We start from the raw sequence: 19,726 nt of genomic DNA on the forward strand, positions 1-19,726 counted from the left end.
ACACGGGGCAACAAGCTCACGTTAATAAGCTGTTTAATTTAAAATGTTCAATGTCTTATCGCGGTGATGTGAATGAGCCTGACCTGAACCCGAAGTTCGCGTATCGATCCTCTAACAAACGCACGCACGCACGCACGCACGCACGCACGCACACACACACCCACCCATCCCAAGGCAACTCAAAGATGTATGCAGCTTTTAATAAACATATAAGTTGGGGGAAGCCTTAACAAAAGGAGGTACAGCACTGCAAAGAAATGCCATTAGGAAAAAAAGGCCAAGAGCAGAGCACATGGGGGCCAGTAGCAGCATGAAGAAGAAGAGGGGGGTACCTTTAAATTGAGAAGGTGGGAGGAGTTGCTGAACCAGCTCCGACATGGTACCTGGTCCCATTAAAGACCCCCAGAGAACAGCATTAGGGATGTACCAATATCATTAATTCCCTTCCAATCCAACCAACACATTCTCACTCCCAATGGGACGGGACCCCTTTGGCGTGAATTCTTCACAATTGTGTTGGCAGGCACTGTTGCCTCACAGCAAGAGGGTCATAGGTTCAAATCCTTATAGTGTGGGGCATGTATTTTTGTGAGAATTCCTAAATGTGTTTTGGTTTTCTTACACTACCACCAATTGCCCATCAGTGGATCTTTTGGCGCTGTGATACACTGATGACCTTTTGACAAGGTTTCCCTCCCTTTTGCCCAGAGAATAGAAAAGCCAAGGAAAGAGAGTCGATGGATAAACTCATCATGAACCAAGTACCAATACCATTAATATGTTTTATGAACAAAATCTGAAACCATTATTCTGAAATGACTGGGGAACTAGAAGGGCACTGGAAAGGTGCAGACCTCCGTCAAGGCCATGCCTTATCTCGCAATGTTTAACAAAAGTGAAGTATAATTTGTGTGTCCGCCCCAGGATTTAGATCCTAGGCCCATGCTACACCTTCCACCAAGTTTCATAAAAATGGTGCTAGTAGGTTTTCCGTAATCCTGCTGACAGACAAACAAACCGAACTAAAAACATCACCGCCTTGACGGAGTTAAGGCCAATGACATGCAGTCTATCACTCTCCACTCAAGAGTGGAAGACTCTTGCTTGTTACACTTGATTCTAGTGGTAGACTTAAAGAAAGCATGTGTAGCATGATTATGAGATTACAAGATCTTTCAAATGATTCTCATGGCATATGGTTTAGTTTGGTGCAGTCTGTGTGTTGCAATCAGCCCATTCTTTTCAATGTAGATTCAGTCTGCAACAGTGTCTTTTCCAGGGGTTACCACACATTTTGAATTCTGCATGTAGTAGTTTTTAAAAAATACGTTCAGAGTTATTGTTTGTAATCATTCTTCTTTAACCTGCCCATATTAGCCGTGAAGGGATTCGTTCCTAACCTGACCACATGTAAAAGATATTGGACACAGTCAAGGTTTCACGCAAAAATGCATCCTAAAAGGTCAGCCAAAGCTAACATGTTCCATCAATAAACCTACTAGAGACAAGCAAGGAAACGCAAAAGGGGAATCTTGTACTAAAGAAGAAGAGATTTTTACACTCTGTTGATATATTACATACAGGCCCGAAATACACACACATGCACACACGGGACCTATACATGCACTAATGGAAAGATGTCAGAGTGAGGGGGCTGCACATTCAATAATAATTGAAATAACTTTTATTTATATAGCGCCTTTCATGAAACCCAAGGACACTTTACAGAATTACTGTGGCTATACTAAGGGAGATTGTAGGCTGTGGTAAACAAGTGGTGTTTCAGGAGTTTGTTTTTTTTAAATGCCCAGGAATGTAGCATTTCGAATATCTGCAGGGAGGGTGTTCCAGAGGGATGGGGCTGCAACACTAAAGGCTCTGTCTCCAAAGGTACAGAGTCTGGTGTGTGGAGCAGGCCAGCGTCTGAGGACCACAGGTTTCGGGGTGGGGTGTATGGATGGAGGAGGTCGGAGAGGTACAGTGGGGCCAGGGCATGGAGGGATTTGTAGGTGAGAAGGAGGATTTTATATCTGACGCTGGACTTAATTGGGAGCCAGTTAAGGTGGATGAGGGTTGGGTGTGTGCTGCCACGTCTTGGTGTGGGTGAGGACCCTGGCGGCAGAGTTTTGGACATACTGGAGGCTGTCTAGGGTTTTGCTGGGGACCCCCAGACAGGACTCCATTGCAGTAGTCCAAAGGGGAGGTAATAAAAGCATGTATGAGGGTTTCTGCCACGGAGTCAGAGAGTGATGGCCGGAGTCTGGAAATGTTTTTTAAGATGTTTTTAAGCCAATGATTTTGATGAGGGCAGTCTCTGTACTATGATAAGGTCTGAATCCTGACTGAAGGGGTTCATAGAGCTCATGGTTGTACATATGCTGATGGACTTGGGCGGCAACTGCTTTTTCCAGGATTTTACTTAGAAATGGAAGGTTGGAGATCGGGCCGGTAGTTGTTTACGTCCCTCTGGATCCGAACTTGGCTTCTTAAGGATAGGGGTGACTGAGGCAGTTTTAAAGTAGGTGGGTACTACGCCAGACTCCAAGGAGCAGTTGATGACATCAACCATGATGGGGGCACAGGACAGGCAGACATGCTTTGACCAGGGCTGTAGGCATTGGATTCAGGGAGCAGGTGGAAGCCTTTGCTTTTGTGACCAGCTTGGTCACTAGAAGGTTGTCCACAGGCGTGAAGGAGAGGCAGCGCTGAGGCAGATGAGCAGGGGAGGAAGCAATGTCCTGTGGCCGATTGGAATTAGAAGGGGAGGGGGCACACACCAGGAGTTGCTGATGGATAACATCCACTTTGGCGCAACAGTCAGGTTCATCCGGAGGTTGGTGGGTGTCAATGGGGCATAGCAGCCGGTTAATAGTGATAAAAACAGCAATCTGGGGTGATTTTGCTGGTTGCTGATGAGGGTGGTGTAATAATTTGTCTTGGCTCTGAAAGAGCTTCTTTGTAGGAGCTCACATGTACATTAAAGGCGAGCCGAGCAGTTGGGGGTTCGGTGCCTTGCTCAAGGGCACCTCAGCAGTGCTTAGCAGTGCCCAGGAGGTGAACTTGCACCTCTCCACCTGCCAATCCACAGTCCGTACTTGGACTTGACACCTCCGGTACCCAAGCCAAGTCCCTACGGACTGAGCTAACGCTGCTCCAACCAACAACTCTGTAACATTGGAAGATACTCACTTTATGTGATTATTGGGTCTGCAGAACTAAACGCAATTCTATCAAATTCGCAATATGGACTAGTGCAATATCCAAATCGCACCGCAATGTTCGTTAAAGGCAAAATACAGTATGTGTCAAACCATTTTGAATTAAGTATTGTGGTGCTGCAGAGACTTCCTGGCAAAATCCTATCCTACAGACTAAAGAAAAAAATCTTTGTTTGGTACAGATCCTCGCTAAAAACACACTTATAATCGTTTTAAATGTTATATTTTTCAATGAATCATATCACAATCGTAATGTCAGTCAAAATAATGGTAATTAGATACAGTATGTTCCTCATATCGTGCAGCCCTAGTCATATCGTGCAGCCCTAGTAGTTATCTCTGTAGCCTCAAAATAACTTCAGCTGACATTTGGAGTGCATTTTTGAATGGAATGAGGAGCTGTGCTACAAAGCAATCACTCACAGCCAGAATGGGCAGAAGGAGTGGTTACAGCAGTATGTTCATTTCATTTCAAATGGCATTTACATAAAGCAGTAACGTCGCTGTTCTATGATAAGCTGGACAGCCAATGACCAACAGCATGTGATAGAACACAAGATGAGCAATAGACCTGAGCAACAACCCAATGCAATTAGCAACATTAGCTACGAGCACGGCACTAGTGCTGCGCGGTATACCGGTATTCATTTAGCCTGGTCCTACCAGACTCTCGTACTTTTCATTTGTACAGAGTGTCTGGCCTCTCTCCATTGACAAGTGTTAACTTCCTTAAAGGCGGGTACTCTGTTGAAGTTTCAAACTATTGGATCTGCCCAGAGCCACTCTGGATCTGCCATAACCAATCGCTAACGTTTGGTCATGACGTATGTCATGCGCATGTGCAACAAGAGGGGAGACCGACAACAACTATCGGCTTATATTTAGCATTAGCATCGCTAGCGTTAGCCTTAGCCAACTCCTTCAGCACTTTTCCCGAAACCCGTGGGGAGGAGGGCAACAACAACATGGCCAGCAACACAACTCGGCAAAGATTGTTCTTGAATGGCTTCGCTCACATCTTTCTAGTGTACGTCCTCAATGTCATCGTTCTCAGCCACTCCCTCTGTTCACTGATTGGACCGCCAAATATTTGACCGGAGAAAACCCAAGAATATACCGCAAACCCAGACGGAGTAGTGAAGGAAAATGAAAATTGAGCGGAAGTACGTAGGAGGGCGGCACCAGGCTAGTATTCATTTCTCGTATGATATGAATTTTTCATATACCGTAATACACTGCCGCAGAGAGCTTTACGGCCGAAGTAATTGCGAGTGAATTGAGAACGGGAGCCCTGTTAACTGCGTACCCTTCTCACTCATGGTAGTAACTTTATAACACAACAATTAATAACCCACAACTAACTGTCTTTAACAGGATAAAACACCATAGCACACAACAATTTGTGACTTAAACAATTTCTAACACTAATAATTTTACGTTTACAAATTTACACCGCCGGACGGCATGCTGGGTAACATTATAGCTGCTAGCTAGCCAGGTAGCATAACAGTCTGTTAAGCTGGGAGAGGCTCTGGTCGCTACTGCACATTCAAGACCAGAGAAGAAAGTTAGAGGATGAAGAAAAGACCGGAGATACACCAGAACAACGTATGCTCAAGAGGGAGCCGTCTGTTGTTCCGAAGTTTTTTGTTTTCTAAAAAAAATCGGACATAATTTAGCCACTGTTGTTGCCAATCGCTCTAACATTACTTGGTTGCGCTAACGTTACTCGGCCGTGCTAACGTTACTCGGCCGTGTTAACGTTAAAGACATGTCACTTCAAGCATGCAGCGGAGCAACATTATGAACGCAATAACAATCAACCTACGGTCCCGCTACAGACAGTTGAGGAAGACGGGTTCAGAGCAATGATTAAAACACTGGATTTAAGATGTCTTGCCTCGCTGAAATACGTCGACCAACCTACTAACATTCAAACACCGAAGGAGGCTGACAGCAGAGCTACGTTCAGTCGCCCACTTTTTTACAAGAACCAAACTTACCTGTGGCCAAGGTAGTGTTTATACAACTATCTTACAACTATTTTTGTTTTGAAAGGGAAACTATGTTAAAGTGGTTTGTATGTGTATTCATTCGATTTAAGTTTATTTTACTGCTTTGCAGTTTGCACAATAAAAATAGTTTAGATTCTGTAACTGTGTCATGCATTCTCCTTCATATAACGTTATTGTATAATGTTGTGGAGCCAAGCAAACCCTTTAGTAATCAAAGCTTTTAGTAAACATGACGACATTACAATGTTTTTGTGATATTCTATGTACTCCCGACAGTAGAATAAGCCATTATAAACCTATATAAAGGCCCAGTCAAGCAAAAGAAAGAAAATACCGTGATATACCGTGAAACCGCCAGAATCTTAAAAAAATACCGTGATACAAATGTTTGGTCATATCGCCCAGCACTAATGGGCACGTCCTGTTTAACCCCTTGACCTGCTGGTTCGAGCTTCCAAACAAACATCCACCAGGTAAAAGTGCGATGCTAACGTCAGTTTGCAGTAGGGCTGCACAATTCATCGCAATGTTATCGAAATCGCAATATGTACTAGTGCAATATCCAAATCACGAGGGCGTAATATTTGTTTAAAGCAAAATATGTGTCAAACCATTCTAAATTAATAATTGTGGCGCTGCAGATGTCCCGGCCTTCAAATTCCATCCTACAGATTAAAGAAAAAATCTTCTTTTGGTACAGAGCCTTGCAAAAATCACATTTTAATCGCATCAATTCTAATATTTTTCAATGAAAATGAGAATAATGATACAAAATTGATTAGTTCCTCCAATATCGTGAATCATATCGCAAACGCAGTATCAGTCAAAATAACCGCAATTAGATATTTTCCTCATAGCGTGCAGCCCTAGTTTGCAGACTACATCGCTAATTAGCTAGTTTGCCACAGCACATTGAACTTAAAATTGTAAAACTTGCTAAAAAAAAAAAAACCCCTGCAAAGGTCAACATCAGTCAGAGTAGATACTTAGTTACTGTTTGTGGTTCCATTTCATTTGGGAGACAGATTGAAATTTTATTTTACACACAAACGCATGGTCATTATATAATAAATGTCTCTTGTCATTTCACTGTCAAGGTTTGCAAATACATTGGTGTTTAAAAAATTAGGTCCATTGGGATTCGGCAGACAGTGCAACTAAGAGTCATTAGCAAACACTTCATTAATTAGCTGCAGAAACAGGTGAGTATCTGAGTTATTTCACACACTGGGCAGGGATCAGGTAACATCATATAACTTAAAGCATGTTGTTTCGCAGCTGCTAAAACTAATGAGATGGAGTCAGAGCTTCTCCGCACAGCAATTAAAAAGTACTTAGACAGCAAGTTGAGAGAGTGCAGGAGCAATGAACAAACTCTTCCAAGCTGCGATGTCTATGATTCGACAGCTGCACAGAGGTCATTTTTAAGAGAGTCTAAAGGTGAGAATCCCCAGAGAGCTCCCAGTACACTGCAGTTGGAAACAGAACTGTATATAAAGTTGTTAGCTGAGCTGTTGGCTGTTACTTCCACACATGCTCACAACACACTTTCATGCAGTGAACATCCACATTTGGTACCGGTCCAAGAAAACTATAATCCTAATCTACTGGCAAATTTAGGGGTGTGATGGGTGCGGGATCACGGAAGTTTTGTATCATGTGTATTAGAGGGTGACAATCTTTCGGGACTCCCGCGGTACGGGAGTCAATTTCACTGTCGGTAACGTGTTCGAGACAGGTACAGCATAGAAATTAACGGGAGCGGGACGGAGCCGGAGATTAAATTATAAAATGACGCTGCAATGCGGTGAGTGCGCCCAAAGATTGCGAGGCATTTCGTTTTAGAAAAGAGAACTACTTACAACTCACAGTACGTTTGTTGATTAGGAATACCGTGACACGCGGGAGTCTTGAAAAATTGTCACTACCTAACCCAAACCCACCCAGCAGTGAGAGACAAACAGCTCTGCAGCGCTGCATTCACACAACAACATTAGGGCAGCAGAGCAGAGGAGCTGCTCTCGCTCCCTCGGGCCATCACTGCAGCTGCGCGCGCACACGCACACACACACACACACACACACACACACACACACACACACACACAGAGTCTGATAACTTTAGACAACATAGGGAACGAAACGGGAGCGGGACGGGATTCGGGAGTCTTTCTCTCGGGATTTTGGAGTACAGGATTTTTTTTGGGGGGCAGTCACATGATCGGGATGTGACGGGATTATTTTTGTGGGCTCGGGATGGGATGGGAGCGACAATTGATTCCCGTGTCACCCTGTAATGTGGATACGCCGACAGTTTTGTGGTTATTACTTAGAATTCCTCACGGGGGAGACAGAAACTACGCACTATAGCTTTAAGAACGTTTAAGCAGAGCTGGGACAAAGTCAGATTAATGTGACTCGAGTCCACATCTCTGCCCAACTCTGAAAGTAAACCAAAGTCTGATTGTATACTGTTTCTTTGTTCAGCCAGCCCACCCAGAATAATGTGTTCTGTGATTAAGAGTCAGAGGTTGAGTTAAAATGGCAATGAAAGGTAGCACATTACAAAAATATGAGTCATTATAAAAGAGGGTTATAATTCTGTAAACTCATCATTTACATTCTTAATGAGTTGCCCTTTGGTGAGAGCTGTTGAAGGATGGCAGAATTATTTATTCACTTTCCACAGCAACAGTTTCTCATTGAACAGAGTAACCTTTAACTGACTTCAAATGCCAATAGATGACTGAGCATATTGATGAAGAGAAAGTATTGCAACATAACATTTCAGCATTGATCACTTGACTGACTGAAATATATGGAGAGGGAAAGTAGCAAAACAGAGAGCTTAGCTGAACTCAGTTTCACCTTGATTGCATAAAAGCATTCAATTAGACCAGATACTGTTAGTCTTGCATTGCCAGACCTTCCTCCACAGCGCTGCGGAGGAAGGTCTGGCTAGTCCACACAGCATTCCAGGATGGGCAAAAATGTGCTCTGGTTTATTGGCATTTCTTTAAACCAATCACAATCGTCTTGGGCAACGCTAAGTGCCGGACGGAGCAACGGTGCCCCTGCAAAATAGCTGGGTTGTTTTGGTGGAACGTGTGTACGTTCAAAAGTGGTTTTAGGCATGCAACAGAAAACTCAGATTGGACAGATAGTCTAGCTAGCTGTCTGGATTTACCCTGCAGAGATCTGAGGAGCAGTTAGGCATAGTCCTCAGAAATCCACCGGAGTTTAGAACGCCAACACAAAGAACGAGGAAGGTGACGGACATCCGGCGGAACCTCCGGCGGCATCGGAGCAATCCCCTAAATGAATTGTCGTGGATGTAGACTAAGGTAACGTTAACACTAAGTAATTCAATTTCCACACGAGGAAGAATACGTACTGCACTTCATTTTAAGGTTCTTGTTCTGACATATAGAGCCTTGCATGGTCAGGCACCTGTGTCTATCTCTGCCCTGCTCCCTCCTTATATCCCCGGTAGGTCACTCAGGTCTTCTGACCAGGATTACTGCTTGGACCTCGCGCTCTACTAAAAACTAAAGGTGGCCGTGCCTTTAAGGTGGTGGCTCTGACCCTGAGGAACGCCTTTCCTATTGTCATACGCTCTGTGTCTCTGTTGACGCTTTAACAACATTGTTCGTTTTATTTTTCTATGGTTACTTTATTCTTTTTTGCTTTATTTTACTGTTATGTGTCTTATTTTTAACCATTTTTCTCTTGTAAATAAATTTGTGACTTTTTCTGTAAAAGGTGCAATATTAAATAAACGTAACTTTAAATGTATTATTGTAGGATTGGTACCGAGTCCAGGGCAGCAGGCTGCTGCTAGCAGTGGTGGAAGAAGTATTCAGATCTTTTACTTTAAAAGTACTAATACCACACTGTAAAAATACTCAGTATAAGTCCTGCAGTGAAAATGTAACTTAAGCAAAAGTATGTATCAGGAAAATGTAGTTAAAGTATTAAAAGTAAAGAAAACTCCTCCCATTTTAGAAAGTGTAAAGGATCCAAACAGTTGCGTGTTTAATGGTCTAATCATTTCAGCTGGACTTGTAGGCCGTTATATTGCTGGCTAGTTTCATTTATAATAAAACTAGATTTCAAAATCTACATGTGTTCTGTGTTCAGAAATCTTAATGTGTAAAGTAACTAAAGCTGTTAGATTAATGTAGTGAAGTAAAAAGTACAATATTTCTCTCTGAAATGTAGCGGAGTAGAAGTAGAAAGTGGCATGAAAAGAAAAGACTCAAGTAAAGTATAAGTACTTAGGTACAGTACTACAAATTTTTGTTTGGTACAGATCCTCCACACTATAATCATTTTAATTTCTTTTCATTTGAGTAATTTTCAATGAAAAGAGAATAATGATACAAAAATGATCATTCAATTCAAATCTCGAATTTGCCGGAAGTTTATCAGGGTTTTCCCAGGCTAGGTCCCCAGTGCAAAACCAAAAGAATGAATGATGCAACGTTCAATGGGAGTGAAGCAAACATTCAGACTACACATTAGGTGGAAAGTAGAAAATCAAGAACCCAAACAAAGAGCAAACATGTTCATGTGGTGCAATCCAAAGGACAACTATACAAGACTGTTATAAAACAATAGAAAAGTATAAACATAAATGAGGGTATATAAATAAGTGTGAAGTGTAAATAGTGCCGTAGCAGTTTGTGGGTCCCTGTGGCTGGGGAAATGTGATTACCTTTGCCTCCCGTCCCCTGGCCTCCAGGTTTATTGTAGAGGTAGATATCACCATCAGCCAAGTCACTGCTCAAATGAAAGAAGTGCTGCAAACAGAACAGGATAGCAAATCAGCCTCTGGGAACTCAAACTACACAAGTCAGCATTTATTTCATACATCACAATGGGACTTGTCAAAATGATTTTAGTCTCTGCCACAGTTTGTACAGCCTCCCATATCTAAGATTTATTAATTCTTAACCCAGATAACTTTAAACAGAGCTATTTGTCGTACACTTGCATATGTCAAACTGCAGCAATGCCTTATTTTCACAAGTCAACAAATCATCAAAAGTAGATGGAGGACTTAAAAAAGTCAGTCTGTTTACTTTGGGTTTATTATTAGCCAGACCTTTTCACTGCTGTTAAGACAGTGAGCATTCGCCAATCTTAAACAAAAATCCAGAAAATCACATTGTATGATTTTAAAACAATTAATTTGCATTTTATTGCATGACATAAGTATTTGATCACCTACCAACCAGTAAGAATTCCGGCTCTCACAGATCTGTTAGTTTTTCTTTAAGAAGCCCTCCTGTTCTCCACTCATTACCTGTATTAACTGCACCTGTTTGAACTTGTTACCTGAATAAAAGACACCTGTCCACACACTCAAACAAACAGACTCCAACCTCTCCACAATGGCCAAGACCAGACAGCTGTGTAAGGACATCAGGGATAAAATGGTAGACCTGCACAAGGCTGGGATGGGCTACAGGACAATAGGCAAGCAGCTTGGTGAGAAGGCAACAACTGTTGGCGCAATTATTAGAAAATGGAAGAAGTTCAAGATGATGGTCAATCTCCCTCGGTCCGGGGTTCCATGCAAGATCTCACCTCGTGGGGCATCAATGATCATGAGGAAGGTGAGGGATCAGCCCAGAACTACACTGCAGGACATGTTCAATGACCTGAAGAGAGCTGGGACCACAGTCTCAAAGAAAACCATTAGTAACACACTACCCCGTCATGGATTAAAATCCTGCAGCACACGCAAGGGCCCCCTGCTCAAGCAAGCTGGTATGGTCAGCTCTCTCTCCACCCTGTTTTGGGTGTCTTTTCCCTGTTTGTCTGTGTGTGTCTGTGTTTTTCCACCTGGAGTGCTGGAGGTGTGTTCAGAGGAAAGTAAGGGGCGTGGCCGATTCAACACTGCACAGCCGTTCTTCACAGCTGCAGCTCATCTACAAGATTCAATCCAGCAATACTTAAACCCGGGCTGATCACCTCTTCGGCACCAGTTCGTTATCTACACCCATGTGGTAACTTGGCTCCGAGTCTCATTATACTCAAGTTTTGTCCGTGTGTTCTTGTGCACTCTAGTTTTTGTGTCTGTTTTCTTGAGCTCATTCTTACCCTGTGTTTTTCTCTAGTGACCGATCAGACCTGCTGCTACCTCCGCTGTGCCTATAAGCTCCCAGCCTCACCGTCCAGCCTCATCCTTCACCTGTGGAAACTAACTGTGAACTCTTCCCTGCCTGTCTCAAGTCTCGTACAACCTGGATTCTTCCCTCTTGGCTCGCCTCAGAACTTGGACCAGCCAGGAGTTCCCCCGCCCTGACAAAACCCACATTGTATCTCTGAGTACATTTATGTTCATTAAAACCCTTACAAACTGTTTACATTGTCTGTGTGTGAAATCTCTGCGCTCTGGGTCAGAACTAGCCCTTAACACCAGCGCATGTCCAGGCCCGTCTGAAGTTTGCCAATGACCATCTGGATGATCCAGAGGAGGAATTGGAGAAGGTCATTTGGTCTGAGACAAAAATAGAGCTTTTTTGGTTTAAACTCCACTCGGTGTGTTTGGAGGAAGAAGAAGGATGAGTACAACCCCAAGAACACCATCCCAACCGTGAAGCATGGAGGTGGAAACATCATTCTTTGGGGATGCTTTTCTGCAAAGGGGACAGGACAACTGCACCGTATTGAGGGGAGGATGGATGGGCCCATGTATCGCGAGATCTTGGCCAACAACCTCCTACCCTCAGTAAGAGCATTGGAGATGGGTCGTGGCTGGGTCTTCCAGCATGACAACGACCCGAAACACACAGCCAGGGCAACTAAGGAGTGGCTCCGTAAGAAGCATCTCAAGGTCCTGGAGTGGCCTAGCCAGTCTCCAGACCTGAATCCAACAGAAAATCTTTGGAGGGAGCTGAAAGTCCGTATTGCCCAGCGACAGCCCCGAAACCTGAAGGATCTGGAGAAGGTCTGTATGGATGAGTGGGCCAAAATCCCTGCTGCAGTGTGTGCAAACCTGGTCAAGAACTACAGGAAACATATGATCTCTGTTATTACAAACAAAAGCTTCTGTACCAAATATTAAGTTCTGCTTTTCTGATGTATCAAATACTTGTCATTCAATAAAATGCAAATTAATTACTTAATCATACAATGTGATTTTCTGGATTTTTGTTTTAGATTCCGTCTCTCACAGTTGAAGAGTACCTATGATAAAAAATTACAGACTTCTACATGCTTTGTAAGTGGGAAAACCTGCAAAATCGGCAGGGTATCAAATACTTGTTCTCCCCACTGTAACTGTTGAACAACTTTACCACAGATTTTGCAATGTTCTTTCTTTTCCTTAACAAAAATCTTTGAACCTACAAAATGTTACACAGCGGTGCCCATTGTCTAGGTAGGGTTAGGGTTACAGTGGGTAGGTACGTGGGGTTGAGAGCATTAGCTTATAGCTTAGCACAGTAAAACCACAACTCGTAATTGTTACTGTTTTATTTAATGTATGAACAATATATAGCATATCAATTAATACGCTTTAGAGGTGTAGGTTTAATTTTGAACTCTGTACAGAGCCATGCTAGCTGTTTCCCCCTGATTTATGCAAAACTTAGCTTTTTGACCCCTGACGCTAGCTCCATAGCTAATGCATTTGAGACATGAGAGTTCCTCTTGGAAGGATTACAAATGAGAATTCCATAAAATATAAAACTATTCCTTTTGGTCACACCACTCGTCTTTGGTGAAGAATGACATTTGACTTTGAGGGAACAGAGAGCTGGAGAAACCAAAACAGAGAAAGCTATTATAATATAGTGTTAGCTTTGTTGCACCATCTACTTGTATGTAACCCTGCTCTGCTGGAATATAACTGCTCCACTAAAGAGACATGGTTTGCAAACAGTTATAAGACAGCATTCAATAGTACAAATATGTCTGAGGGAATATTATTTACAAGTGAGCAAGCCAACTAGCTTGGAGAGCGACTGTGACTGACCATAGATGTGGTGACTGACTAGTGTTAGCATGTTGGCTGGTGGCTGGCTATTGTGTAAACAATTAGCTCGCCACCTTTGGTAGTTCATAAACCCTACGAGAAGTCACTACGTCAAAACTTATTGTTGAGTCATGGTTAATTAAAACGATTGAACAAGAAACTAATAAATATTGAGTTTAGTGAACATGAAATACTATTTAATAAATGTCAAATTATTCAGTTATGTTAAGTTAATACTTTCGAGTTACATATACTGATATTTGAGTTGGCTTAATTAGTACTTTAATTTAACGGTAATCAAAAAAATGCAAGTTCACGTTACTCCAAATATTTAAGCTCTAACAACCTGAGACTTTTGAGTTTATAAACTAATAAAGAAGAATTGTGGCAACTGATTGCCTCAATTCTTTTGAGTACTGCTTACTTATTCTGGTTTACAGTGTACCATAACTTTCTGTTGTTAACATCCATCCCAGTTTACAGAGCCACTTCCTGACCTGCTGTACTTACTGTAGTTTCCTGTGCAGGGAGGGCTTATTTGCATCAAATTGGGTAAGATCACTCTCTTTTTGACCATAAAATAAAGTGATTTAGACAATTTCTCTGTTTTGTATTGCATGAGAAAGCTCTCTGAGCCGAAAATAAAGATGATGAAACTACAACACATAGTATGAACCAAGTTGTAATAAATCAAGGTCAACCAACAGATTCTGCCCTCAAAATTTTTTTTGGTATCTATATATATTTTCTACGCATTTATGGAATTGTCATGGGGGTAATTACATGTTTACACTTTGTTGTTGTTATCCATTACACACACACACATAGGTCCAAAAGACACATGGTTGGGCATCGTTTTGATTTTAACAATTTGGATTCCAATTCCGATTCTTTCTTGCGATTCTGATTCTTTGAGGGGTGGAGTTGGGAGTTTGGGAAATGGGTCACATGCTTATTCTACAGATAAGAGGAACATTTTATTTTGATTCAGTAGTGAGTTACAGTTTTACAACTTAAAATAAAGCCATACGTTAGAGCGCCGCTTACTGTGCTACATTCAATTTATTGTTATTTATAGTGTCAAATCATAACAGGAGTTATCTCAGGACACTTTCCAGATAGAGTAGGTCTAGACCACGCTCTATTATTTACAAAGACCCAACAATTGTCTGGAAGTACGGTGGTCGCTACGGAAACTAAAACTTGTGCGTGTTAAATTTGGAACCGAAACGATTCCAATAAAAAAAAAATATTCCATTGGAATCATCATTTTTGAAATAATTCCAAGTTGGAACCGGTCCTTGATGCCCAATCCTAGTGCTCAGAGGGTGAAGCTACCAGTCCACCCTCCGTACTGTGGTCTGTGCAAAACTCCAACCGCCACCCTCTGGTTCCCAACAGTCTACAGACTGAGGACCTTCCGCCCCAACATTAAGAACATTAACATGCCAATTGCACGATTAAGTAAATAACATTAAGTTGGTGTGGATTGTACCTTGAAGTGGTGTGCTGTGTTGCTGTCGGTATACTTGGGTACATGCAGGAAGATGAGGAGGTTCTGCCTGAGGTAGTGAGCCACAGCGGGCAGCCAGGGAAGACAGTACTGGGGGAGGCTGAAGTTCATCACCTCAGTGGCTGGAGATCCTGATGGCTGGATGAACTGAGCAGACAACATTTTGTGAAAGCTTTTATCTGAAGCATTTTCAGAGTGCCCGAGTGGGAATAAAACCCATAATTCTGGAAGTGTCCATGTACACAGAACTATGAATGAATGAATAGTTTTATTTTGAACAAGATACCAAAAACAAAAAAAAACAAAAAATGTACATGACACAAAGTAAGCTAAGAATAAGCTAAATAAATAAATACTCTTAAATAAATACTCTTGTCCGAAAATGAGTAGGATGAAGCAAAATGCTTTTCGGGTCCTACCCTTTTTTAAATCTCCGTACCCTTATCAAAGTGTTTTCAATCTATTGGTTTACAAACAATACAATCCAAACCTATAACTGAAAATCGTCAAAATCCCAAAAACATTTATCAATTAATCAAGTTTATCAAATTTTCTTAATTAAATAATGTATGTACCACCCTTAAGCTACTGTCCATCCAGTATATTTATCAAGCACAATTAGCTTCTAAATAGATCAGAACAAAACTTAAACAAGGTAATACAAAATTATTCACTACCCGTCTTATTTTTTTATTGACAGACCAACCACAAATAACACAAGATTGTTTCGCTGTGTGCATTGTTAGGTGCATTTACCCCAATTTCTTCTATAAAAATTCAGTGAGCAATTTACCTCCACATCAGCTGGTGTCAGCTTGCAGTTCCTGACCAGCATGACCGTGATGATGTCCAAGGTGGTCTCATCCAGGCGCTTGCGCAGCACCTTGACAAGCTCATCTGTGATCTCTGGACCTGAACAAAAAGTACATAAACATCTCTGTTTTCACAAATACAAATTTTGCAAATACACAAACGCTCCGGCTAGCGCATTACAAATGGGATGGCATTACAGTGATTAAAGGTCTCACCCCTATTTTCCACTGTGCTTGTCTGCGCTGCGTTACGGGCGAGCCGCGGCCCCCGCAAGCAATCGTGGCAATTCAAGTCAATGCTCGATTAGCCACCAGGTGCGCCGCGGCGCGTCCAGGAAGCATGCGTGGAGCGGCTCTCCGCTCCGCTAAAGATATTAGCCAGGTCTATTTTCCCGCCAGCCGCAGCCCTTTCAAACAGCCGGGCAAGAAGTGAAACAGCGAGAGCATCCAGTCAGTTTACCAAAACACACCCACCAATATCGTATATGTCTCCTCTACAACACCATGGACGACGAGAGATTCATCTTGGAGGTGGAAATGATATAACATCACAGATCCTTTATATAAGGACAACAGCTAAAAAGAGAAGGCATGGAGTTTAACTGCAGGAGTGCTTGGAGTGGAAGGTAGATACTTGCTCAATAAACACGTTACTGTAAAGTACTTGTAGAGACAATATAATCTGAGAGTCAGGCAGCAAGACACTACGCTTCTGAGATGCTCCCGGTGTGGTATGGCGTGTGGTATGCCTCCCCAAGTGGCACAATCAGACAATGCAACAGTCATGCCACTTTACGAAGTTGCTGGCCAGGCGTGTAAAGGTTAAAAAAAAAAAGCTAGTAAGCAGACCTTGAGTTAAGCTTTTTTAAACTTTTGACTTTAATTTCAAGCTTATCTTTGTGATGCTTTTATTTTGGCTTGTCCTAAGAATTTTGACATTCTCCGCCATTTAAATGTATTTTGTAAGACAGATGCAGAAAAAACTAATTGAGCAGCAAAGGTGTTATTCCATCAGGCCAAAGTTGAGTCTCTCAGTCAAGATGAGTCCATACACAGTCTGGTCAATTTAAGTATAAACATTATGAAAACAATTATGAAAAATGTATTATACTTATATGTTCTGTGTTAGAAAGTATTTAATTTATTAATGCTTCAGAGGATTACAATATCAAGTGCTGTGTATTCAACGTCAAGATTTTCTTCTGCTGACAAAAGAGACCTTGATGGTGTACTTTGCAAAAACACACACACACATTCACACTTCAAGGAGGGTGTCTATACAGCTATAGTGATGTTGACGTTCAAAGTACAGTGAGTGGAGCGAGCAGACAAGGACTTTAATGAGTTGTGCTTCTGAGAAACTGCTGATGTAATTCCAGCCTGTCGAAAACAGGGGAAAAAAATCCCAGTACAACAGTGCCATCAAGGCATCAACAGGAGGAACAGCAAATCTGTGCAAATGGCAGCAAAGCACAGTAACATAAGGTGATACATTGTACACTATATAACATAACACATTCAACAGCCCATCATATAAAACTACACACTTGCATGGGGGCTTGACTTAGTGGGAGAGATGTCACTGTTTGTCTGTAACTACTGTTGTGCCTTAAACCTGGGCACAAAAGGTGTGACTGCCCCACAGAGTTACTGATCCAGGTGTTCATTGGTCGAGCAGCTGCTGCATGAGCACAGTTTTATGAATGAATGAATGAATGATTAAATGTTCTTCCTCTCTGAATTCTTTATTATCTTCATCAACTTCCGTTTTCTTTGCAAACCTTGAGTTTGACATCTTGAAACTAGCAATATTGTTAATATTACCATATCAGTGATTGACAATGGCAACTTGTTATGGTAATGATGCTTCTTGTGATTGGACTGGAGTGAATGCACACACAGGAACTGACAATGGCTTGGAGAGTCTTTCAGACTTATTATCTACTGTATGGAGAGAGCAGCCTCAGTTCTACCAGACTATGATGGGGGACTGGAAGGACCATGGACAATTAGCTGATCCTGGTAAATTAATTCTATGATAACATGGAAGCCGGTGCAGGGCGGCCAGGATGGGGGTGATGTGGGCTCTTTTCCTGGTTCCAGTGAACAGCATAGCAGCAGTGTTCTGAACGAGTTGCAGGCAGGACACAGATGACTGGGTGATACCAGAGTAGAGGAAGTTGCAGTAGTCGATCCGTGAGGAAAATGAAGGCATGGATGACTATTTCCAGCTCTGGGCAGAAGGGGAAATGCTTTAATATGTCTATGGATCGGAGCTAAAAGAAAGTCGACATGACAACTACATTTATCGGTTTATCAAATTTTAAAGCAGAGTCGAAGATGAAAGCAAGGTTGGTAGCATGGGGCTTGAGGTAAGGGGACAGTGGGGCTAGGTTACTGGTGTGTAGGGGTTTTTTTTTATCATTTAGGCTTTGGTCAATCCAGCTTTTAATATCCTCAAGGCACTCCCTGAAGCAGTTTATGTCAGATGGGCAGTTGGGTCTAGGGGTAGGTAGAGCTGGGTATCATTGGTATAGCACTGGAAGGGATGTTATATTTATGTATGATTCTAGCAAAGGGAAGCAAGTAGATGAAGTAGAGGATAACATTCATCTTTGTTCCAAGAGCAATAAAAGCGCTTCATTTGCAATGAACTTTGACCGAAATGCTTAGCAGCACTTTATCATGGCTTTCATTCGAAAGGTTTTATACTCTTTATCTGGTTGTTATCTATAACTGTTGTGATAAATGTCCCATTTCCTTTTGCATGTTATGTTTGTGGTTTTGCCCGCTACTGCAAATCAAATTTCCCCTCAATGAATAATAAAGGTGTGAACTGAACATAGGGCCAAGGACGGACCCTTGTGGCACTCCACAGGAGAGATTGGCGGGAGGAGAGGAGTTTAGTTTATGCTTACTGACAATGGTCTGTTGGCAAGATAGGAGGAGAACCAATCCAGTGCTGTACCCTTAATTCCCAGCTCATGCTTGAGACGGTTGATGAGGATGACAACATTTACTGAGTAGAAGGCGGCACTGAGGTCAAGGAGGGGGTGTATGGCGTAGTGTTCTGAGTCGACAGTCAGGAGCAATGCAATGAATGTTGTAAATTAAATGTATCTAATAATTATAAGTACACTAGCAATTTATTACACAATGAAATATATGTACAGTATACCCATGTATAAATAACAGATATATCAGACAATATTGGCTTTAGCAGATATATAAGTATCAGCAGATACTGTATGTCTAAATGACATGACTATGACAAACGGCGTACTTGTATCTAATTTGAATCTAATTTGGTACTCACACACCCCTACTTTTCAGGCTTTTTTCCTACAAAATATGTCAGAAGAAGTAGGTGACAAATGCCTGCTCTGTCAGTGGACCAAGCCACACTCACAGAAATGCAGCAGAGGATGTTTGCAAAACTCTAACTCCGTCTGTTTCGGCTGCCCCCTCGCCATAATGCTGTCAGTGCAGTGGAGCAGCATCAGTCCCCAGCTCGTTCCACTGAGGAGCACTGAATGCTGCTTCAGGCCTTCATTTGTGTTGACTGCCAACCACTTCTAAAATGCCTCATCCCATAACACCACAAGCAACACGATTAGCCAATGGCATTTAGGGAGTTGTTGAGAACAGCTTTGCCATTCATGCATGATCTGCCTCGCTCTTCTTTCTCCCTCTTCTACAGCCTTAGAGAGTAATGTTTGTTCACAAATTATCCACAGATAGAGGGTGACCGTGTAAATACCACTGTGAAATGTCAATTTGTGAATTAATCACATGCAGAGCTACGGTAAATATTTCATCTTCATAACGCTGCATTTTATCTAAGCTACAGCCAACACCCCCAATTCACCCTCAGTGACTAATAAACACACTAAGATTCTACAGCTGTGAGACTGTAATGCTGATAGTAAAGAAAACCAAAGTGTATGATGGGTGATTATGGTCCTCTTTGCACGTTAAATGAGAGGTACCAAGAGAAAAATGAGGCGACAATCAGTGGATTTCAAATAAATAGGGGGATTGAATCAGATCAAACAACAACAATGCTAGTGTTAGCATGGCAACATGCTCACAATCACATATCATAGTCATCATGTTTACCCTGTTCAACATTGGTTGTTTTGCATGAATTCTTCTTTAGATTAAAGCATAACATCCTCTACA

The 19,726-nt window shown here is 42.0% G+C and overlaps 1 protein-coding gene across 8 annotated transcripts in view; it reads right to left on the reverse strand.

Moving 5' to 3' along the window:
- Positions 1-19,726, reverse strand: part of szt2 (SZT2 subunit of KICSTOR complex) — a 154,158-nt gene that overhangs the window by 57,390 nt on the left and 77,042 nt on the right. For 6 of the 8 annotated variants that reach the window (XM_078259548.1, XM_078259545.1, XM_078259544.1 and 3 more), the window contains 4 exons: positions 15,526-15,644; positions 14,715-14,879; positions 9,950-10,034; positions 333-383 (listed from right to left, as the gene is read on the reverse strand). In XM_078259548.1, the coding sequence (XP_078115674.1) occupies positions 333-383; positions 9,950-10,034; positions 14,715-14,879; positions 15,526-15,644 (420 nt within the window). The remainder of the gene's footprint in view (positions 1-332; positions 384-9,949; positions 10,035-14,714; positions 14,880-15,525; positions 15,645-19,726) is intronic. The other 2 variants (XM_078259549.1, XM_078259546.1) reach the window with 1 other exon arrangement.

Source organism: Sander vitreus, chromosome 9, assembly GCF_031162955.1.
Source record: "Sander vitreus isolate 19-12246 chromosome 9, sanVit1, whole genome shotgun sequence".
Taxonomy (NCBI): Eukaryota; Metazoa; Chordata; class Actinopteri; order Perciformes; family Percidae; genus Sander; species Sander vitreus.